We start from the raw sequence: 25,231 nt of genomic DNA on the forward strand, positions 1-25,231 counted from the left end.
GCTTATGCCAAACAGACATAAGTTACAGACCCTGGGCCAAATGTTGGCACTAGCCAACATGTTTTTTTCCTTCTTCAAAAATTACACATGAATTATACAGAATACTTGGAGTACAGCACCTGAGATGTAAATTAAAAGCATCAACTTTCATGTTTTTCATGAAACGATAACACCATTATACCCCCCACCCAACCACCCACCCACCCACACACACACACACACCTCCCTTTTGTTTCTCTTTCCCCTTTTCTCCTAGTCTGCTCTCCAGGGGTTTGTGTCTGACTGATGAGCTAAATTTGTCTTCCCTTTTTTTCTATTTTCATAATACTGACTGCACAATTCAACTAATTATATAAGTATTCCATCGATGATAGATAGATAGATAGATAGATAGATAGATAGATAGATAGATAGATAGATTTCCTGCATTTTCTGTCAATTAATAGCTGAATAGCTGATCAATGAATGTCTGTGATCATTTACTCTTGCAGATCCCAGCAGCTTTGGTTCAGTAATATATCATGAATGCAAATTGGAGTAAAGAAATACAGCAATAACAAACGTGCGTGGAATACTTGACAATTTAAGATGGACATCAGTTGCGAACAAAAAATAACAATAAAAGAAAAAGAAAAATCAGAGCTTCTGCTTTAAAAAGTACAGCGACTTCACATCTTCCACATTGGCCACCATGACAGATCTCAATCCTGCCCTGACAAGCAGCTTTTAAATGCATGGTAATGACATCTCTGCGGGCATGATGCTGCCTGCTCATGCATAATAATGACTTTTTGTCTTTACAGAATGCATGTATGCTTGCGTGTGTAAATGGGCATGGATGTATTTGAGAATGAGGATACAAATTGTTTCCTTCACAGTTCACTGCACATGTGAATTGCCTGCAGAGGGAAGCGTTGAGAGCAAAATGAGAAAATGAAAAGTCAAAAATAAACCCCCCCCAAAACAAACACAATGTAAAAAATGTCAAGGAAAGAGACTGGCATGTGCTGTATAAGGCTCAAGCCACAATTCCTCATAAAATTGAAATGTCTTTTTTCTTTAAATTCTCACTTACAACTTTAGTTCTTCTAATTAATTTTAGTGAAATTGCATCAACAAGGAGATTAAAAAAGTGGACCAGTTCACTCTCATCCACACACTTGTGTGTCTAGGCGGTTTTCTGAAGCAGCATGATTAAACAACTTTGGATACATGTGGGACTGTATCACCGCGAGTGGCAAGCTGCTTAATTTCTTCAAAATAAAAATATGAAAATGAGATTTAATGACTTTGTGCAAATGAGTATGGACTTGCAGTGCCCTTGCTGACAACCAGGGACGAGTATAAATCACTGACAGGGGGTATGAGGGCATGTGGAAAGGGCATTTGAAAAGATTGGAACTATCAGATGGAAGGGAAATCTAAAGACAAATGACAGAGGCACTGGAGGACAAATCACCCCTGGAGCTGATGCAGCTCAGTCTGAAACAGCGAAAGAGCGTTTAGTTGGGCGAGGCTGGGGGACATTGATTGATCGAGTCTGGCAGTTATTGATCAGTTATCAGTCCTATCTTTGAGGGAAAGTGTTAAGACTCAGGCATGGCTTGTTTGATTTATCTGTGTCACTGTGAACTTTTGTGTTATTTTAAATATTACTACATTTACATTACTAAAGAAGTACTAATCAATAAGACATCCAAACACCATTTAAATGAACAAATAGCTTTGTTTCTGCAGCATGCATGGCAGGTTCAGGTCTGTAACGTGGAAGAGAAGATTTAATCATCAGAGCTCGAGATTTGTCACAGTTTCTTGGACCCTAGACAACAATTTTCTGTACACCAAATTATGAGTGGACTATAAATCTAACCTTAATTGCAAGTCTTGCAGCTGCACTGTGGAATATGTGGATTTGTTTCTTGTCCCTGCAGATCACAAAGAGTTTATTTTTAGATTGTGAATAACACACTGTGTGGCCGATTGCACAGTGGTGCAGTGGTTAGCACTGTCACCTCACAGCAAGAAGGTCTTGGCTTCAAATCCACTGGTGGGCAGGAGCCTTTCTGTGTAGAGTTTTCATGTTTATCCTGAGCCTGCATGGCTCCGACTTCCTCCCACTGTTCAAAGACTTGCATGTTAGGTTAATTGCAGGTTCTGCACCGTCTGTAGGTGTCAGTGTGAATGGTTGTCTGTCTCTGTGTATTAGCCCCATGAATCTTGATCTATCCAGGGTGTACCCCACCTCTTGCCCTATCCTCCTGAGAACCAAGCCCATTTTTGTTTGTTGTTTGCATTGTTAATTTCTCTTCATTGGGATTAGTTGTATTTGATAAGTATAAAAACTAAGAATAAGTTTTAAAAAGTAATTTAAAAAATAAAAGCATGTCCTCACATGGGGGTACTAGCCTTATTTTTCAACAAAATGAACCAAAATAAACACACCATTGTTTAACAGTATAAGTATAAAACACTTTATTGAGCAGAATCAAGTACAGCACTGTGCAAAAGTTTTGAGCCACCCCTCATTTCTTTATATTTTGCAAAGAAATGAAAAAATATGCAGCTATTTATTAAAACATGTGAAAAGCAAATATGGAAACGTAATATATACGATAAAAACAGAGTTTGTACAATTCTAATGAACTTGAAAGTCAATATTTAATATGACCACTTTTATTCTTCAGTACAGTCTGAACTGTCTTCGGTAGCTTTCTTGTCATTTCTTTAAGTAGGCTTCAGGATGATTATTGAGCATGCATCAGGATACTAGGCTTCAGGAATATTTCTCCAGGCTTCTTGAAGGAAATTCAAAGCTCTTCTTTGGATGTTGGCTGCTTTTTGTTCCGTTCTCTGTCAGTATGATCCCACACTGCTTCAGTAAAATGAAGGTCAGACCTCTGGGGAAGTCAGCCCATGACTAATAGTGTTCCACAGTGTGTTTCTCTATTAAGGTATGTGTTTGGGTTCATTGTCATGCTGGAAAATGAGCCATTCAGGCTTTGCAATCAGACACTTTTCAGATGGCATTGCATGGTGGATCAAATAAAATGGCACTTTCCTACATTCATAATACCATCAATTTTGTTAAGATTCCCAATTCCACTGGCTGAACTGCAGCCACAAAAAAAGGACAGTCTCCTGTGGTGGTGTACACATTGCTGTACATCCTGTACAGTCCAGTTCTTGTGTAATTTGGCTACTTAAACTTCTTGACAGCCACCCTTCCACTGGGACCATTTCTGACGAGGCCCACATGCACCTCTAAGGTCTTTGCTTGATCTTTGTCATTTTGTTTCTTATGGGCATGACTTTCAGATGCTGTTAATCTGCTGTAGATCAGTTATTTAGACCTGGTGCAAAAATGCTTTTTCTTGCCTGTTAAATGTTGGCATTTTCTATAGATTTGACTAAAGGAATTAGTACAAATAATATGTTTCTGTGACAGGCTGCTGGTAACAAAATGCCTAAAGATACCATTTAAAATGGATTCTTAGCTAAGATGTCTATTAGGTGTAGAAGCAACACTGGTTCATCCCTTGACTTAGGTGCCTTTTTGAAAGATTTATAGATCAATCTTTAGTGGCTTAACCAACAAAAACAACATCCAACCCTCCATCCATTCGCTTCCACTTATCCTTTTCAGGGTCGCGGGGGGCGCTGGAGCCTATACAAAAACAACATTCTTCTGCAAATGTTCAGGTAAAAAGACAGGACTGAAAAAGGGTGAAAAAGCAACCAATGTCCAAACTTCAGAAAGCCTGAAGAACTATTGCTGAAGGCCACTTTAAAACATTACAAGAAAGTCTGAAGGAAAAAAATATAAAGAAATGAGAGGTGACTCAACACAGGGCTGTAATCTTATGTAAAACCTTTTCCATTAGGAAACAATTTCCCACATGCTCTGTTTATGAAAGACATGCAAATGAAATCCTTCCAGTGATGTGAAGTTGGACATTTAGGGTATTTAAAGGTAAATGTTTGTACATGTGAATATATGAATATGTTGTATAACAGATGATATAAACTACTGCAAACTGCCATCCATTTGAAAACATAGATTTAAGCTCGTGAATAAAAAGAATGCAAACATTATTGGCTGAGCAAATTTAACTTTACTGAATTGAATTCAATTTTGTGTCAATGCGTTCAGTTGTTGTTTTTGTTCCTCTTGAAGCATTCCAGCGAATCCAGGATAAAAACAATCCTGTTTACCCCATTTCTGAGTTTGAGCTATATGTTTGCATTTCTCAATGCTGTGTATCTGTTTGCATGTGCTTGTATTTTCTCTGTGTGCGCGTGATTAGTGAAAATGACGCAAAATCGAATCCATGGTCACATAATCACATCATCTAATTCAGAACATAATTACACTCTGGATACTGTTACTTTATCAGGACGGCGGCTCAGAAGCAAATCCATCAGGCTTTGCTCTGAATGAAATTGGACTGACTGATTGATTTATGTATGTCAAGTGAAGGGCAAAGAGATGGACACAAAGAAACCACAGAGTGTGAGGGAGCGGGTCGGGGGAGGGGAGTCGCAGATATATGGATGAAGCACGGGCCCCTGATGAGGGAAGGAGAGGATTGAACCTGACAGAGACAAATGGAGTGTGAGAGACAAAGAAATTTAGACATATGCCTGCTGACCTTAAACCTTCTTTCCCCCCCCAACTAATCAATACAGGGAAATGCATGTGTTTGAATGTGTGTGTGCTGTTTGGAGGGAGGGGATGGAGGTTCTGTCTGTGCTCTTCTCAATAAAGCAGCAGAGCGACAGTGACATTACCTCAACCCTGCCTGACTCTTCCCCGGCCCTTTAACCTTTGCACATGCCTCTATTTAATTTTGGACCCCATAATCTTATAAAAGACGGAGAGGTCCCGAGCACTTAGACTGTTCTCATCACTGAGCTGAGTGAGGAAAGTAGGAAATGTAGAACATCACTGCTGCAAAAATGGCTCAGGTCAGGCATGCAGTGCATATACTAAGACTGGTTGCACAAATCCTTCCCATGTGTTTAATGCAGTTTAGCAAATAGAGCACACTTTATTGGGCAAAATCATTGCAAAGAACAAATAAAAATGGACGGTTTAATATTGTGTGATTCTTTCTTTTTCTTTGTCTGGCTGCTCGACATTCTCTCCCACTCACTCACAGTGAAGAAAACACACAGAGGCTGACAGAGAAAAGACATTTTCCAAGGAGTAATCTTTTTTGACAGATGCCTGCTGCATTCTCTATACTGCTCTGAGCGGCAGCAAATTCCTCAGAGTTCCATGTATCAGCTAAAAAAGCAATGTATTTCACCAAGGAATCTCTCATCAGCACTATTATTACCCCCACCATCACCAGCAGTGTTTAGGAGAAAAAAAAAACTCGTCTTCAACCAATTAAAGGAACGCCAGCACTACGCAAATCCAGAGTGCAACATTAGCACATTGCACCACATTATGCAGATCTCTTCAAATAGCAGATAAAAGCAGAGATGTTGGCTCTGCAGGTAAATACAGAGAAACTCTGTGAAATCAAGATAAGACACCAGGAAAGCAAACTGGATCTGATGAAGTAAAGGCTGATGTTTGGCTTCAGAGAGCGTGTAAAGATTAAGTGCCCTGGCTGAAGGGGAGTGGAGGTGTGCAGAGGACCAAGGTACCCTCCCCATCCTGGCTCTCAGCTGTTATTGGTTCTCTGAATAGCCTGTAATCACCATTAAAGTCTCAAAGGGCTCAGCTTTATGAGACAGTAAATTAAATTGACACTCCTCGGTGGGAGATCCTGGTGAGTATGCGATAAAGCTTGAGGCTCTTGTGATGGACAAGAAATGCTAGAGACCTTGAGCAGGATGTCACAAAATGTCACAAAGACCTGATTATGGCATGATGATAAATCGGCAGCTCATCACCACACCGATGTCTGTGACACATCAAGCAACTTACCCGGCAAGAATTGACAGTAAGGTACTTGATTTCTAGTATTTTCACACTGGAGTTATACAAGTTGAGGCCCACAAAGAACACAGGGTGTACAGAAGCTTAGAAAAACAGACCAGAGTTCCTACGCCAGGCCAGATGACTCACATATCATATCTCTGTATCTTGCTGTTGACGACTGAAGTTGAAAAGAGTATCTTATGTTGCTAGAACTCTGGTTAAGAAGTCCATCACTTCTTCCAAAGATTTTTTTGCACCATAAAATGCAGTGAATATATCTTTGAAGAATGCCATTAAAAGTTGGCTTTGAAATCCTTTGTTCAGCCATTTTTTCCTTTTCCACTGAGACAGACAGATGGCCGTCCTTTTTACTGAGACAGAATTACTCAGTGATGTCTGATTATACTGTTGCCTAAGGGTTGTGCTGCCTCATTCTCTGGAAACTTGTGTGCTTGACCTGCTATTAGCATCCTCTGCTCACCACTGGGCTGAATGTTTGAACCCAGTCTATCAAATCCTGCACCACAAATGTTGTTTATGCTTGGAGAAGAAGCAGAGTGTTGCTGTTACACTGATCATATTTTGAGATAGGAGGAGAATGCGGGATTTTTGATTCATGTTATGACTTAGCATCAACCTCCAGACCTGAAAAATGAAACCAACACAGAAGTGCCAAAAACATACTGTGGAGGAAATGAATGAAGGAGTTCATTATCTGATCCTCTGCTGAAGAGTTTTCTCTCTCTTAAAAAGAAATGAATAGTCTCTAATGTTTTATTGTAGTTTTATTCTAATAGCGAGACACAGAATATCAACCAAAAAGTTTTTAAAAACTCAATACATAAAACTTATGAATTGATTTGCACTTCCTTGAGTGAAGTATGTATTTGATCCCCAGGCTGGAGATGTTTCAGATGTTGGTTTGCACACGTCTCAGGACAGATTTTGGTCCACTCCTCTTTACAGAAACTCTCTAAAGTCTGTAAGTTTCTTGGCTGCTGCTTGAAGCTTCAGCTCCCTCCACAGATTTTCTATAAGACTGAGGTCTGGAGTCTAGGCCACTCCATGACCTTAATGTGCTTCTTCTTTAGCCACTTCTTTGTGGTCTTGGCCGTATACTTGGTATCACTGTTATACTGGAAGACCCATCAACAACCAATCTTCAGTGTTCTGGCTGAAGGAAAGAGCTTCAAGTACAGTACATCCAAGTCCGTCCTTTGGCACCTCAATGCGGTGAAGTCATCCTGTATCCCTGGCAGAAAAACAGCCTCAAAGCATTATGTTTCCACCTCTGTGCTAGACTGTTGGGATAGTGGTCTTTGGGTTATACTCACAAAGAGCTCGATTTTGATTTTATCTGGCCACAGCACTTTCTCCCAAACCTACTCTGAATCATTTAGATGCTCACTGGCAAATGTAAGACGGGCCTGTGCATGTGCCTGGTTGAGCAGAGGAATCCTTTGAGTGCTTCACAATTTCAATACATCACAGCGTAGTGTATTACCAGTGTCTGTCTGTGAGTTGATGAGGCATCTGTGACTTACTGTAATCAATATCAAATTGCACTTAACCGTTCGATGTGAAAGCACAGTTAACAATCACCAGCCACACCTTCTGTTGATGAGAAAAATAAAGACTAATGGATACGAGTCAAACCTGAGAAGAGAGAGTTTTTCTTTTTTTTTCCTTTTGCACAGCTGGTGTCAGTGATTTAATGAGTATAATGGATATGTTCATTCAGAGCAGAATTAGGTGAATCATTAAAGTGATGTGTCAGTATCACCCATCTTCGAGGTGCTTGATCAGAATGGCTTTGTTGACAATATCAGGGCACCAGTCAAGTCTCAAATAATTAAAACTGAACACTCCCCTGGATGTGTCATGGATTGATAATAACTCATGATAAAAAAGGTAAGTAGTCACTGTCAATTTGTCTCAACTGTTTCTCTGACTCATGGCCAAAAGATAAAACTGACAGACAGACCTTCCTAAATGTTGGTAAGGCCGTCTAAAGAACCAGATAAAGCTTTTCAGCTCCTGAGGCTATCATACTTTTTTTCTTACCACAGCAGAGAAACACCCACTGCCAACATGTTTCAGCCCACACTACACTCTTTGTTACGGCTGTATCTTTAAATATAAATGTGACAGCCAAACATGAATTATATCAAATGTATGTAGCAAGAGAGAAAGTAGATATTTACACGTGAGTGTGTAATGAGGAACTTAATGGTTAAAGGGAACAGAATGGTGTTAAGAGCTGGGCTGACATGGAAATGTCCATCACAGTGAAAGCAACTGGGAGGCTATACTGTAGAAACTGACATTAAGGATGGGCAAAAGAACTCTTTTTTTGTGGGGACACAATTCATTTGTTTAGCAAAAGAGTTACTTCCTGTTTGTGTGACACTATGTGTTGTATCAAAATAACATTTGCCTTTTATTTGAGCTATAAAAGTGTTAAGGGATGAGCTGAATGTCATAAGTCAAGAAAAATAACTATTGATAGCTACTGAGCAAATTGCATCACATGGCCTTTGAGTTCAAACACTAAGGTACACTAAGGAAGACACTACGACACATCAACTTTATTACACTAGTAGATTGTTAATACCAGTTTCAGCCAAGGTACAAGTCACTCATTCAGTATGACAGATTTGTCTCTATGGCCTTCAGTAAAAGCCATGAGGGAACTGCATCTGAGTCTCTCTTTCCGCCTTTTCAGCTTCATAATATCTCAAATCCCAGTCCTGGTCTGATCCCAGTCCTGGTCTGGGATCAGACCGGGGATTTGAGAGAAACCATCTGCTCTTTAGGGGCATACAATTGGAGTCCAGCAATTCCAATAAAGCTGGGATGTTGTGTGAAATGTAAATAAAAATAGAATTCAAATCTCTTAAACCATTTTTTTAAATTCACTGTAGAACATAGAAAGCTAACAAAAGTTTAAAATAAGACATTTCCCTATTTTAGGAAAATAAACTTCGAAGTGACTTTTTTGAAGTCACTTTTGACGAAGTCACTTGGATCCGCAATGAAATGTTTCTCCCACTGAAAACGCTACATCCAGATGAACAGAATCAACTTTTTGGGGTCAGTAACACGATTGGGTATAAAAAGAGCATCCCAGAAGTAAAGATAGGCAGGGATTTACCAAACTGCAAAAAACTGTGTCTACAAATTGTGGAAGAGTTTCAGAATAATGCTCCTCAATGTAAAATTGTGAAATTTAATATCTCATCATCTACAGCGCATAATATGATCAAAAGATTCAAAGAATCTGGAGAAATCTACATTCACAAGCGACAGAGCCAAAGATCAATATTGGACACCTGTAATCTTCAGGCCTCCGGTGGCACTGCTTTAAAAACAGGAATGATTCTGTCACTGAAATCACTGCATCACTGTCTGTGAACACAGCTCGCAGTGCCATCCACAAATGAAGGTTAAAGCTCTGTGATGCAAAGAAGAAGCCATATGTGTATGTGATCCAGAAAGGCTGTTGTCTTCCCTGGGCCAAAGCTCATTTAAAATGGATTGTGGCACAGTGGAAAACTGTTCTGTAGCCATACGGCTCTGGACTAAAGAAGAGAGGGACCATCTGGCTTGTTATCAGCATTCAGCTGAAAACCCAGCATCTTTGATGGTATGGGGGTGCATCAGTGCCTGTGGTACTGGCAGCTGGAAAGGCACCATCAGTGTTTAAAGATACATGAAGGTGTGAAAGGTATATACAGATTTCCAAGCAATATATACTCTCATTCAGAGTCTGGGGCTGGAATAATGTGCAGAAGTTGGCATGTCTGCAGTCACAACCTTTTCACCAACTGAAAAGTTTTATCACATCATGAAATGAAAAATATGGCAAAAGAAGACCCCATGTTGAGCAGCTAGAGTCCTATATCAGACAGGAATGGGACAACATTCCTCTCTGAAATCTCCAGAAGCTGCTCTCCTGAGTTTCCAGAAATTTACAGATTGTTGTTGAAAAAGGGAATATTTACGTGGTTCCATCACAGGTTTCTTTGATATATATTCAGGCCATCAAATAGAAAATGTGCTTCCTAAAGTTGTCATTTAATAAATAAAAAATAATTTAAATTATAAAATTGAAAAATAGTTTGTTTTTAATTTCTGTGCTTACATCCCTGGCATTCATTGGTCATTAATGAAGCAGATTTTAAGTCACCTGTCTTAATGAGATTAGCAGAGAAATTAATTATTCTGTAGAAGCCAACACAAGCAATGTCAAGAAATCACATAAACAATGTGACAGAAATTAGAGATGAAAAAACAATAAATGACTGAGCATATAGAAGATGTCTATAATAATAACTTAGTAAGCTACAGAGGAAAGCAGCTATCTTTTAACAAGACTAATGCTATACTGTGATGATGGTGGTGGTGAGTCTGAAAGGTCAAAAATTCACTGCTTGTTAGCATCAGTTCAGCTACATTGCAACTTTAGGAAAAATTCACTTTCCCAGCTGTCATTAAGATTAAACAGTGATGTGACCACAATTACCAGTTTGTGGTCACCAGCCAGGAGCCTTTGGGCTAAATCCTAACAGCATGCTAACATGCATAAGTACAGTGCTAGCATGCTGATGTATAGCATAACTCAATACAAGCCCTTACTTACAATCTTAGTTTAGCATGTTAGAACAGAAAGAACCGCTGAGGATTCTGTAATATTTCAGGAGCATTGCTGCTAACATGCTACAGATGACTGAAAACTAATAGATGCTAAAATGGCCATCAAACAAGCTAAAACAATGAAAGCGTCATTTACTCACCTTGAATTTCATCAACAATGACCTCTGACTGCTGAGTTTTAAGTGTCATTTTCAAAATAATTGTCATTTTTGGGGGGAACAAAGCTCATCCTGTAAAGGAATCGAATAAAAAATATTATTCTATAGTTAATCACACAATAGCATCCTTGCTACAAAAAATATATATAAAAATCCCAGTTTCCTAGAAATTTTGAAAAAATATAAAGGTTTTCTTCATTTGTGCACTTAAAACAAAATCCAGTGCACTGGCTCACACACTCAGGCAAATATAGTCTGACTGCCTGCCTGCACCTGCCCACATCAGGTCCAGTCCCTATTAAGCAGGATGTTTTTCATAAAGAAAGGCCAAAAACTTAATCTCTCCAAGTTGCACAAATTCCTCAGTATGCACATATACGTTTTTGTAATTGTATTAGTTTTATTAAGTGGCTGCTATAGAATGTATTTACTATCGACCTCCATATAGAACAACTGTGTCAGTGATATCCTCCTGTTCTAATTGTAAAACAGCCACGCTAAATTGGTTGGCAAAATGTAATTTTATTCCATTCTGGAGCAGCACCTCAGTAATTTGAGCCACATCACAGTGATTACTACCACTCCAGAATAAATAGCTCATCTCAAACAGATGTTATGCTACCTACAGTAGATTTGCTCTGCAGCAAATTTGTCTTTGATAATGCTCCGCTTAAATCCACTCCTGAAGTAAATCTCTCACACCTACGCACAGACATTATGTCTCCATTTATCTCCCACATTAGCTAATTAAAAAGAATGCAAGCTTAATAGTAGCAAGGAAAGGAAATAATGCAGAACGTTTGAGCATCTTGAGCGACTGCCGCTGAAACCTTGAAACAGATGAGAACAACATGAGTGAGTTAATGTAATATTGCTGTAAGATCATCGTGCAGTAATAAAACATCTAAAGCATTATTAGCTAAATAAATTAAAGTCACAGGGTAACTGCAAAAATGAGCATGCTGTAAGATGTTTAAAACAACAACAAAAACCTTCCGTTTTTGTGCTTTTTTACATAACTTTGGATAAGTATGCAACTTCACTGATGAACCAGCATTAGAGCTCAGCTGAAGTCAAGACAGGTTCAAGAAGATATAAAGCAATTCCTATAAAGCACTGACATCCTCTTCATTCCACACTCATACCAGTAAGCCCTAGCTAACAAGCTCAGCCACGTCCCTCTGGGACACGGATTATGTCTGGCTTCCAATCTGCAGTTGTCTGTTTGTTTGCTGACACCAAGGCTGCTGGAGCGCCATCAGTGTCAAGAGGGAATTGGCAATCCAGGAGTTAGTACTGTAGGGTTTCCTGCGACATTCTTGTCAATGGTCCTTCCTTCTGGGCCATCAAAATTAGGTCCCTGCTGATGCATGTAGTACTACATGTTGCATCTTACCTTTGCTGCTCTTATGTAAAATTTCTACACCAGCTCTCAGGGTGAGATCTGTTTATTATATTGAGTTCTACTGAGATTTGTAGCTGACAGTGGACATTGTCAAATGTCTTTAACACCACTTCCTTGTCAGTCAATTCTGTCCGTTGCTCCAATTGATAGTCACTTACTTGCCTCTAAGATGAGGAAAGTTTAACCTACGCAGTTCATATCTCTGTTATTTTGGCTGTCAAACCGTCATACCGCTGAATTTCGTTGACAGTTTGTGATTTCTGGCTGCCACATCGGTGTTAGTGTTAGATTATATTTTGTGAATACGGGCAAACAAGACAAAGACTGGATATAGATGTCATCTTTAGTGCAGAGCTGCAGCTACAGCACCGCACTGAAGTCTAGAACGTTTTTTTTTCTTCTTAAAAAGAAAAAGAAGACAAAATTAGAAAAGTTTGGGGAAAAGTTTCACCTGCAGAGTCACCAGTACAATTTGTGTCTGCACTGTTCGAATCAACAAGGTCATGCCTTGGGATTTTAGGAGCTTAGACAAGGCGTTCCTTCCAAAATCCCGCAGTATTATATTATGCCTATCTACGATGATCAGACTGATCAACTCTTAACTCTTGAAGTCTTGCGAAAACATTATTAAAGCGTCTGCATTAGAAACCAAGCAAGCCCATCTGCTGTGAGACTCTTCAACAGCTCCCATAGCCAACATCTCCACTATCGCCACTATTCCCTTGCAATATCCCCCTTTGGCCTCATTTTAAATATTGTATTTCTCATATTTCATTCCTCTCATATTTTTTTGCAAGAACACAATGAGATTTACAGAGACCGGTCTTAAATTGTCTAGGAGTGAGCCAAGAAATAGGTTACTGCCCAACCTTCAGGTCACTGTTATTTGAATTGTGATCCGGCTGACCATGACAATAGGATACTCTTTCATTTCCAGAAGCACAAAAGCTGTTCAAAAGAAGGAGTGCACAGTCTGAGATCAGCAGCATAGACATCTGTACTGTTGGCAGTAAAGCTTTTCTGGGTGATATAAGGTGAAGTGAGGGCTCTCCTTTAAAGCCTGCAAAGGTTAAGGTATTTCTAAAACAGCTTAATGTGTTAGAGCTCCAGTTTGCTCAGTAGGCCTCCTCTTTCTCTCTCTCGCATTCTTTTATATGCAAGTTTCCAAATCAATCCTTACCCTTAGAATGATCCCTGCTTGAGTTTCTGTGATGCATTGCATTGCATTCCTATGACCCTTTCCAAGCTTTAAAACTGCATTCTTTTTAATGGCCAGCAGGGGGAAACTGCTCTTCTTGCAAGTAGAAGTCCAGCTGTACTGAAGTCTTTCCTCTCCTAATGAGTTTAATGAGTTGGTCTCAGTTGCTAGTTCAAGTGGTAGCTAATGGGCCATGGATATCATTGGCTATTGTGTGATTTGCAAGGGGCTGCAAAAAGATGCATGGTTTAGAAAAACATGACGATGACAGCTAAAATGCTCAACTTAAGTCTTTAAAGCAAGACCGCTCTAGTAGCAGCCAATGTAGCTTCAGTCTGTGAGCCTTGGTGGAGCTGGAAAAGCTCACTTCTTTCTAAACCCAACTGACATTGAAAACTTGGTAGAGTTTCCTTTTAAAACCAGGCTTGCTTTGTGTTCCAAATGCATTTAGCTGGTTTTTGTTTAATAAAACATGCAAGCTTTACTTTAACTATACCCGTCCAAAGGGAAAAGACAACTGGAGAAGTTCAAAGTGTCATTCAGAATCTAAGAGATGCAGTATGAATAAAACGTATATATTTTTAAGCAATTTTCATTAATGACTTTTTATTAGGTTGACTCACAGCAACAGCATGTCAAGGAGAGGTGAATCCAATCAACTTCTGTTACTCTGCTTGGAGGATACTGCTCTTCACAATGCTTTGCAACAGCTGTCACTCTGTTCATCTGTGGAAACACTCATTAAATCTCTCGCAGACCCTCTGCACTCCCATGGGCATAAACATTAACAAATAGCAGCATACTGCAGTTCTGTGGCAGTCAAATGTGTGTCAGCAAGAAACTGAAGCACTATAGAAGAAGGCAAAGAAAGCAAATCCCCAAACTGCGACAGGAGAGTAACAAAAGATGGGTGTCTTCTTTTGGAATATCAGCATATGTCAGGTTCGTAGGGTGTTTTTAGTCCACCAAAGACATTAGAGATAAGCCTTCTTTTGAGAGTCAAACTCCACATGACTGCGGGTATACAAAGGCTGCTAATAGCAGCATTTATACTCAATCAGTGGAGACTGGTTACCTGCAAACAAGGTAAATGTGCACTCTTTCTTCAGGGTCTGCAGCTTGAAACAATGGAACTAGCAAACACTGTGCTTTCTGTCATTCACCGCAGCACAGAGTGGATGTGGGTATTGTTTTAACGGAAGTCTGAAACTGTGAGTATGTTTTGTGTTTTTTGTCCTATCTCCCTCCCCTAACTCTGGCATTTCCCAGTATTACTGAAGGGTATTTACATTACAATAAAAGCACCCTGCAGCAACTGCTTTTGTGATATGGCGCTATGTAAAAAAATTGAATTTAATTAGCGATTTGCTTTAAGAACAACTTACCCCTCCTGAGGTTTTGCTGTCCAGTGGTGTATTTTCTCAAGTTTCTGCAGAGATGTGAAAGTGAACAAAGTGTGCTAGTACACCACGGCACCACTGCCTGGTGCTGTTAGGGCACAGGTTCTTGTGATCCTGGGTATTGTTGAATATGCTTTCAACAAAGGCTCCTTTTCACCCCAGTGTTGCTCTTTAAAGTCGTTATCTTTTAATCATTAATTGACTGACTTAGTAATTTGTATTGCAAATGCAACATCTTTGTTATTCTTGACTAAATTAGCAAGTGGCTGCATCAGGCAGATGAAATCCAGAGGTAAGTGAAGGGCATCCAGCTGATGCTCAAAGTCCTTCAACTGGACTAAAATGTCAGCCCAGCAGAGACTGATTACTCTGTTTCATCTGAAGTGTTTTGATGAAGTTGTTAATTTAGAGTTGAGCACATTCGGTGTTGTGGCGTTCCAGGCTGCATGCAAACATAAAGTCACTGCGGGCAGCAGCTTGTTGATTCCTCTCTGCTCCATTTTATCTCTGCTTTTCTTTTCTCCAAGTGTCTAAAACTCAGGTAGTAGTTGATTATCCCAGGAGTACTCGGCGCCCTCATCGAATGAAAGCAAAATGTAGGTCTAATTCGTGCATAAAAGCCAGCTTGCTCAAATATAATTTTATTCCCCACCAATGGCTCCCCTGGCATAAGGTAAATGATAGGTTGCAGTAATAACAAGATTATAAAACTTTTATTGATCCCCTCTGAAGATGAATTTATAAAGAAAAGTCCACATGTATTTCAGCTTCACATCATTTTTTTTTTTCATCTTTTCTTTACGCAAAGTTATGGCACCATTACTTTTTATTATTTCATCAGAAAAAATATTTATGTGACTGTGGCCATGTTTTGTTTTGTTTTGTTTTATTTATACAAATGATGAGGAAGTATGCATCTTAAATAGACTCACTATAAAATAGCAATTACACTATATCAACATTCCCCGAAACAAAATTTAGCCAGGCCAGTAAGATGTTATTTGTTTAAAGCCGGTGATTCTGGGCGCAAAATAATAATTACATTCCACTGACATATTGTCTGACAACAGTGTAAAACTCTGCCGGACACAATAGTCAAGGAAGCACAATTGGTGTCCTCTTTGAGAGCAACACAGTGGTAAACAACTGATGGACAATATTAAATCCAAGGGTAGAAGCTAATATGCCAAACAGATTTATGCATGGGTGATCCTCGCTGTGCCAGAGCCATCAATCCTGCGTCTTCGTCAGCGCATGGAGATGTTTCTTTACCCTCCGTCTCCCCGTGCCCGTCGTTACATTTATCCCTGTTCCCTGCTAAGTGCTAATACATTTACATTTTTAGTGCTGCTCAGTAATAAAAGAGGTGGATCGAGTGGAGGCCTTTTAACGTTGCTAAAACAAACATCAATGAACTCCCATCGCCAAGGAGTCACCCTGCTGCCCAGCCCAACCTGTCCATCCACCCGCCCACACAGCTTGGCCGCCGCCCCACAGTGTAGGTCAACAGTGTTGCGGTTTAAACTCTCAGTTGCGCTCACAGTTCTTGCCCTCGAATTTCGAAGTTCACTCGCAAGAGTCTGCCTCCCCAAAGAGACTCCACATTAGTATTTCGTTCAGTCTGGGTGCTTTGAAAAAAACAAAACAAAAGCCGTCTTAACTTTAAGAATGTGGAGAAACATTTTACAACCAAAAGCCACCAACTGAAGTCACAGGTGACGCACACAGGCACAACATCGGAAAAGAAGGACTGAGGTTGGTCATTACTGTCTCAGCGGGCTGACATGCTTAGTCTTTGGGCGGAGTCTAATTTTTTAAAAATGACATAATATTAAGAATAGTCACAATCAAGAATTCACTCTGCTGGTTTTAACAGAACATGAACCAGGAGACAGCCATCGGTATATTTTCTGCACTTGTTTAGAAGAAACAAAGCCACAGTCTTCATCAGAAGCTGGGATTCATCAATAATGAAAAACACGGGGGCGAAAAGAAAAAAAAGCTGTTTTAGCAGAGACAAAAACCATCACATTGGGAACAAAATAAATAAATAAAGAGAGCTGTGCAGGATTTCATTACTAAACAAACCACTGATAAAAAATAGCAAAGCATTTTTCAAACACAGGCCAGTCGGTACCAAAGGAAATTATCTACACACTCGTGCTGCATTTTATCTGGTGCAGCACTACAATACTGATCTCAGGTGAATGACCTCAAGAGCTATAACCAAGGCTGACCAGCCCTTATAAGATCTTCACCCTGCCAACTACTTAATAAGGTAATAACAAGCCTATTTTAAGACAAGTGGTTATTGGGTTGTTTGAAATTGAACAATTCACAGCTTTACAAAGCCCTTTCCTTGGATAGCTGGTAGGGCACATCAATATAGTTGAGGCATTTGGAACAATGAGTTGATAAGACTACATACTGTGTATGACCGGTGAGCAGGAAATGAGTACCAAAAATGTCTGTCTCTCACCGGTCCTTGAGCTGACTGGTGTGGCTCCTGTGTGTGAAAGAGGAACTCTACCTGCTAAGTTTGCTAAGTTTGACCTTTCCACAGAGGATACATTCTTTGCTTACATGTCACAGGGAAAGAGCAGAAAAGGAAACGTACACAGGCCATTACTAAGATGGTGAAGAAAACTCTCAGCTGTGCATTTACACCTGGAGCATTGGCTGCTGCTTCCTGCAGTGAACTGTTCCTGCACAGTTTCAGTTCCAGTTCATCACATACACTACTCTCAGTTGAGCAAACAGCAGGTCATTTGGAATGGGAGACCAGAAGAAGAAGGCACAGAGGGGTGCTTCAGTGTCCATGCGAAGGGATATTGTGCATCTATACAGTTTACCAATAACACTGTGAAGAGAATCAGGTACAGTGCATCATGTGTAACAGTAGTCTATATCTGGGATTCCTCCTTCTCTATAGCCACGGTTGGAGCCATGTCCTGCATTAGAAACATTGTTGGTACCTTTATACAAGCCAGTGCCATTGGAGGGGAATATGGTATGAATGATGTAATCCTCTCGTAAGGGTTTTGGCTGCATTGGCTGGCAAGCAGCCATAGGCGTCATCTGGAACCCTGGGCCACGGATTTCTAGGATGGTATTGTCCTTTTTTGTGCCGGACTCAATATAATCATCATAGGTTTTGTTTTTTCTGGAGCTGCTCCGAGTGTAGTGGTCACGGGTGCACAAATGTCCAGTCCTATGTCCATACCAACAAAAGACACCAAAAATAAGAGCCAAAGATACAATGGCAGTAGCCCCACCAATGATCCCTGCCAGGGGTAGTGTTGTCATCTGCCGTGAGTCTTGACCTTCCTCCTCCTCCACTGGGCTGATGTCTGACGTTTCAGCTTTTGCACAAACCAGAGCTTCATCGGAGTCAACATCTCCAGGAATCATCCCTTTGCTTTCTGAACTGGCAGGTAGGGGCACCATGCAGATGATGTAGTTAGAACGTGGTTGCAACGAGGTAAGTAGATACTCTCGATGATCACCCCGGACGAGGGTCTCTGTGATTGATCCCATGGTGTTCCCAGTTCCAAGTCGAAGCCAGCTTAACCTAAAGGAAGAGCTGGGCTGTGCCACACTCCAGGTGACCCGGATGCTATTGTGTGACAGAGGCTTCACGTTCAGGGCCAGGCTCTTCCCGACACCACTGCTGCTAAGAGTGTAGTCTAGCCCGGAGTCAGGAAACCCCAAACCTGGACGCTTTGAACGGAGGGTGAAGAGAGAACCCTGTGGAGGAATGTTGGTGGTCGAGCTCTCAACTCCACCTATGCCCCCTTTTTCTCTGGACCCTGATCTGACTACCTCACATTCCTCCATCTCACTTGTCAGGTCTGTCAAAGACATGTCTCTCACCCTGTCAGGGCCATGGCAAGTTAGACCTCTGACAGTGATGGAGTTACCACGGGCACGCAGCCAGTCATACAGCCAGCGCAGGTTGCAGCCACAGTGCCAAGGATTTCCTCGCACCAGCAGCTGACTCAGGTTGTCTAGATCTTTGAACAGTCCTTTTGGCAGTGTGGTCAGGTTATTTCCTGACAGATCCAGCCTCTGCAGCCTACGCATGCCATCCAATGAACCACGTGGCATATGAGTCAAGGCATTATCCTGTAAAGACAGTCTCTGCAGATGGGCACTGGGTAGGTTGACTGGTGGGGTCTGGAGGGAGTTGCGGACTAGAGATAACTCGGTCAAGTTGGAAAGGCGAGAGAATGTGTCATCAGCAATGCGCTGGTTTGCCAAAAGGTTCCCATCCAGGACAAGACATCTAAGTGAGTTCAGGCCTCGGAAGGCATGGGTTGGGATAGTGGAGATCCGGTTGTCATCTAGACGGAGTTCTTCCAGAGAAGCAGGCAGGCCTGAGGGGATACTGGACAAGTGGTTGCGTGAAAGGAAAAGCAAGCGCAGCCGTGGGTTATCAGCAAAGGCTTGGTCCTCAATAGAGACAGTAGAAATTGAGTTGTCGTCCAAGTGGAGCTTCTCTAACAATGGCATCCTAGCCAATGCGGTACGAGGAATAGTGCGGATGTTGTTGTCCTGCAAATGGAGTTCACGCACAGATGGTGGCAGGTGCATGGGAAATTCATCGAGTTCATTATCATAGAGGTAGACCACACGGACAGCAAGATGGTGCTCCAAGGATATGGGCAAGCCTGGGTTGTTTATGTGGTTGTTTTGAAGGTACAGGACAGACGCAGAAGGAGGCAGTGATGGAATGGAGTTCAGACCACGATCATTACAGTAAATAAAGTCCTCATCACACCTGCATACAGATGGGCATGTCATATCTGTGTCTCCAAGGTACCCTTGTATCGTGGCTGCAGCAAACTGAAGCATGCTGGTATGTAGTGTCAACCAAATGAACAGCATGAAGAGCCAAGCCCTTAGTTTTACTGCACACACAGGTGCCATTATGGTGAACATAAGCACTGTCTCTCTTTCCCAAGGGTGTGGTTAATCCTCAAATCACTGCGGGGAGCTGGAATCCTGTGACCTCCATCCTGCAAGACAAAGAGAAATTAACCGTTAGCACTGATGCACAAATGAATTGGTAGATTATTCTGGTAAAATTTTAATGAGCTCAGAAATATTTAACAGCTTCATGCTGTACTTCAATCGTCTAATGTCTAAACATTAATAGAATCTCGGAATATGCTACAATTATTGTGTCTAAACTGAGACATCTTGCACTCAGTAACAACACTCAGGTTTTTTTCAACAATTAACAATCATATCATCAGGGGGGATGTGCACGCATGGATGGATCTGTGAGGATTCCCAACAGAGCCTCTCACAACATTCTGCCATGGAGCCAAAGCCAACAAGATTTACAAAAAAGAAAAAAAAATACAACTGCCCAGCCAACAATCATTTTGTTGAATTAGCACCAATAATCCAAGATTACAGACAGTTATAAAACTACACTTTTGTGTGCGCTGTTCTGAATGTTCAATGGAGAGTAAATACTTTGTCTCAGGAAGTGACAAATTCAAGCTTACACGTAGAATTAAACCTTGAGTGTAAATATGAAATCTTGAGACTCCTCTCCACTTTTGAATTATATAAGAGATGTTGAGAGGCTCCATACTCCAACTCCATTAGGAGTTGCTAGCAGATGGCTGTATTAGCTAGACAGATCTGGAGATACTTTTCATTATCTAGAAGGAGGGGCATGTTTTAGTGTTGAGCGAACGTCATGAAGAAGTCAGGATGGCACTAGGAACTGTGTAAAAACTTCGCTGAAAATCATGTCTGCTTAATTGAGTTATGTATCATAGGTGGAATGGAAAGATATACTCTGTAGCTGGATGCAGATGATGTGACAGCTAATTAACTATTTGCAGTCACCATAACTGTGCAATGGGAATCTATATAAGCTGTACTCAGACCTTGACTGGCATCCCAGTTTTTGGGGGGTTTTTTCCCTCGTTTTTACTGACTAACTGAGACACACCACAACATTCAAGCACAGTATTGACGATGGAGATTTGGAAACCGCTAAATTGCAACACCATCAGTGACAACTTGAGCCAATCACAGTCTTCAATAACCAGAGCCATTAGTCAGAACGTTAAGGCCCACGCAGCAGCATATAGCCAGGCTGTAGTATTGATTTCCTCACAAATCCGAGGTGATCTGCCAGAGCCAGTCGGCTTTCATACAGATTACATGATTCCCAAGAGTGTAGGTTAGACGGCACCATAATTAACCAAAACAAATGACACATTTGCTGCAAGCTGAATTTGCTAAACATGTATTTGCAAAGGTAACTTTATGCATGCATGTTTCTTACAAAAACAGTGAAAATTGTGAGGACAAACTTTGTTGACATTTCATTCATTTTCAAGTGTAATTAACCACTGTTTGAAAGAAAAGGACAAGCACAGGCCTCTGCAGTTGTTCAGTTGTTCAGCTGTGGCAGGTCAGGGATCGTTTTAGTGGAGAATTAATGAATGTCTTTCACTTGTCAGTCCAAATGTTGTATATTTGTTTTCTCACAAAGGGAAGATTGCACTTATTCTCCTCTAAGAGTGGCAGATGTTAACAGGTGAGCGCATTAATAATTCACTACTATGTTAGATTTCCAGTTGAACTTCAGGGTCTAGATATCCAGCCTATTTGGACACTTTTATGTTTGTAACCATTTGATACTTTCACTAAAAACAGAGTGCAGCAGAAAAAAGTGGATGTCTGAGATTGAAGTAGGCTGAAAGCAATTTATATCTTGGCTGCAGCAGAAAGTGTCACACAAAGAAAAATTGAATTTCTATTGATGGGGAGGGTGATATTTAAAAAAAAAACACACACACAGTTTCTGGACAGTTTCTCTTAGTTCAGTCTTCTTGAGTTGAATAGAAACTTGGAAATACATTTAGACTGGCTTTCCCAACCCTTTCAAACGTTGTTCAAATATTTCTACATTTATAGCCCTTACAGGGCAGATTATTGCAGAAGCAGAAGAAAAAAATGCCCGTCATGAGCATTTGTCATGCATTATTTAGGACTTATTCTACTGTACTGTCCTTTAGCATCTCCACTCATGACACTTTGTCAGATATGAAATGAGACTAACATCTGTGCTCTGTGTCCCGAGCTCTGCAAAATATTCACATTCAAAGCTAAACTACTACTCACTAATCCCTTTTTGAGCCTATTTCCTCTTCAGTCCTGTTGACACAGCAAAGTGGTGTCAGTGCACTTTAAGTGGAACCTGAAGAGTGAAATAAAACATTTAAAAAGCTGAGTTTTTTTACTTTATGCATTCATTTTTATGACTATAGTATAATGTATTCTGGTGTTGGGTTTTCCAGCGTGTGCAGGTTGTGTGTTCGAGACAGCGAGAGGCAGAGTAGTGCTAAAGAATGGATGACTTTTGAATCCCAAGAGCTTCAGCAGTGAGTCTCTTGAACACTGGAGTATTTGGGTCAGCCCTATAAAAACAAGATAGATGTGGTGTGGGATTGAAGTGGTGCACAGAGCCAGAGGGATTAATAGAGCATATTGAGCTGTGATTCTCTGGATTAAGCAGGTGCCACAAAGAATAGCAAACACACATTTCGGCATTTTTTTTTTCTTTTTGCCTCGTGGTTGCTCACTTGTCTGCACCTATTAGAAAACGGCATAAAAACGTAAAGAGCACACAACTGATATTTGTGTTTGTGCGCGTGTGAATGCTTACTGTGTGTTTGTCTATCCATGCAGGATCAAATTGCAAAAACATTAACCCACATGTGGACAATCTATATGGTTGTCTACATTTCAGTTATCTATAGTGGGGAGTAAAGCAGGGATGTGGGGTAATGTGTTAGCCAGACAGCCAGCCGCCTCAGGCACAGTACAGTACACACAACAACCCCCCAATCTAATACTGGAACCTAAGACTAGATCGATTTACATAAAAAATAAATAAATAGAAAAACAGAGACAGAGGGGAGGGTGAGGGGGAGTGACAGAAAGCAGCTGTGCGCAAGACCTTTAAATCCCATCTCCCCATTAAGACCCCCACAGAGGGATAGGACTGAGACATCTGCAAAAGTGGATTTTAGATGACCGAAGTGGCTGCTGACGTATAAGGAAACCCACTTCACTAATGGCGGTGAAACGATAATAGTGGCCCACAGCTTATCTCACATAGAGAACATTTTAGATGTGCAGATTGGACACGGGGAAAGGAAAAGATGACGCAAAGCATGATGCTTAGGGCGATGACAAGGAACTCAAAACATCTGAGATCATGATAGAAAAACATGGCCTGCTAGGCAAATCCTAAAGGTTGCAGCAAGTTTATATGACTCTGCCTAGAAATAGAGCTAGAGAATTATACACTTATACTCTATTATATTCTATTATACAAAGCTAAAAGAAAAAATAAATCTCTGTTGTACTCCATGTTCTGCTTCTTTAACATATGCAAGATGTAATTTAGCTATACACCTGGCATATTTTTAAATCAAACGTGTCCCTGTGTTTGGAGCTCATAATACAATTTCCTTATAAATTAATTAATGAAACCAATGCATTACAATCCTGTTAAATTTCTATCAACCTCCCCTCTCTGAATATGTTATAGAGGCAGGTTGGGCAACACATTAAAGGCTAAGGCAGTATTAATGGATTCGCCCCACACCAACGTACTTTTTTCCCCTTTCCTTGTTTATGTTTACCGATTTCCTGGCATTAAGGAATGATTGGATTTGCGTGCAGCTGTTTCTTATCTCAGCTGCTGACACAAAGACCCAGTGTATATAACCTATATAAATGTTAAGCGACACGGTGCCTCAGTTAGCACCATTGCCTCGCAGCAGGAGGGTCTAAGCTTTGTAATGACCCTGACTTGGATTTATGTTCAGGAGCTCCAGATTCTTCCAAGACTACTCAAAAACTAGACGCTATACTAATATTGTACACTACATCATGTAAAAGAGAAATAAATGTTAAAAATGCTTAAATAAATCTGGACACTTAGATAAAAAAAAGTCCAGTGCTTTCATTACTCAGCTCTGTGTTTGTGACTCTTTCACAAACTCAGCATTTGGCGTCTCATTCCCTTAAATATCTTAAAGGAATAATGAAACACATGTCAATAAATAATTAATACCATCTATTTTACCCCATATAAATTTGAGAAAATGCTGCAGCAAAATAATACAAGCTGTAGGGTGGCTACAGAGTGCTTCACCTGATTCATAGCTGGGGATTCATCTCCAGGGTTTTGTTTGCGGGTGGGTATGCAGCTCACGGGACCCCAGAAAGATTTGATATATAGCTTCACAGCACTATAACGTGTTTTATCTTTACAGCACTGTAATACGTTCTGTCGGGCCACCAGTTTAATTCTCTGTCCTCTTCACTGCAGCTACTTCCCCTGAATTATTTTGGCTCAGCGTTTCTTCCTCAAGACAGCCAGATTACAGGTAAATCCTTTCAGCATTAACAAAAGGGCCACAGATCCTCGCAGCGATATGCTCTTGCGCTGTGTGACAAGGTAACACCAAATCTCCTGTGATGTTGACAGGATTTCAGGGGGATTTTGGTTAAAATGTAATGCATGCTAACCCTGATCAATGGTATGAACCAGCACGCTTCTTAAGGGTGTTACAGTAATAGAGTCAACTGAACTGAGCTTGATAGCCTTACCAACAACAGTTGCAAAAAGTGAAGCAGTGCTGGTCAGCTTTCAAGTCACAATTAGATTAGCAAAACTGTAGTTCATGACCACAAAACATCAAAATATTTCCTTTGTCAATGAGGTGTCTAATAAACAGGGGAATACCCAGGATTCAAAATATCTAGCTAGTTCTACAGATGGGCAGTGAATATAAATTATGGGGTTGTTTTGTTTGTTTTTTACATTGATTTTTAAGTTTATTGATTTATTTCATTAAAATCAGATTTTTAAACCCCTCAATGAATATCACCAAACACAAACTAACACTAACTAAAAGTACACTTGTTTTATTTTGAGAGATATGTTAAAGTGAGGATAGTAGAGGAAGCTTATTGTTTAAATCTACGAACAGCTCAGCTTGAGTGAGATGCCCCGAGTCATTTTAAAAAGATTTTTAATCTGATATTAGATCTTTACAGGATGTGTTGCTTGTTATTTCATATTATAACATGTTTTTATTGTACAAACTGAATAATACTAACTGTGTTATTCAGCTGCATTATTGTGTAAGAATAATATAAAAGTGTGGGCTCAGCTGGGTCGTGTGCAGTGTGCTGTGTAGTAAAATTCAAAGTAACAGACTCTGTTAAAGAGCAGGGTGTAAAGTTCATTGTCACTGTTTGCTAAACTGAGGTGTTTATAGCACCTTTACACCTCCTAGGGCTCGAGAGCAGCAACAATACAATGGAGTCAGCAGCAGAGGTCAGCTGATCACATCCTGTCCACACAAAAAACAAATCTGCTACTAGATTTCACAGTTAAATTAATTTCGGAGTTACTTTGAATCAAGTCATTTT

The 25,231-nt window shown here is 40.5% G+C and overlaps 1 protein-coding gene across 2 annotated transcripts in view; it reads right to left on the reverse strand.

Moving 5' to 3' along the window:
• Window positions 1–15,443: 15,443 nt before the first annotated feature.
• Window positions 15,444–25,231, reverse strand: part of flrt1a (fibronectin leucine rich transmembrane protein 1a) — a 42,852-nt gene continuing 33,064 nt past the window's right edge. For both annotated transcript variants that reach the window (XM_005471958.4, XM_025910968.1), the window contains exon 3: window positions 15,444–19,767. In XM_005471958.4, coding sequence (XP_005472015.1) covers window positions 17,636–19,690 — 2,055 coding nt within the window. In that variant the 5' untranslated portion in view covers window positions 19,691–19,767 and the 3' untranslated portion in view covers window positions 15,444–17,635. The remainder of the gene's footprint in view (window positions 19,768–25,231) is intronic.

Source organism: Oreochromis niloticus, linkage group LG10, assembly GCF_001858045.2.
Source record: "Oreochromis niloticus isolate F11D_XX linkage group LG10, O_niloticus_UMD_NMBU, whole genome shotgun sequence".
NCBI lineage: Eukaryota > Metazoa > Chordata > Actinopteri > Cichliformes > Cichlidae > Oreochromis > Oreochromis niloticus.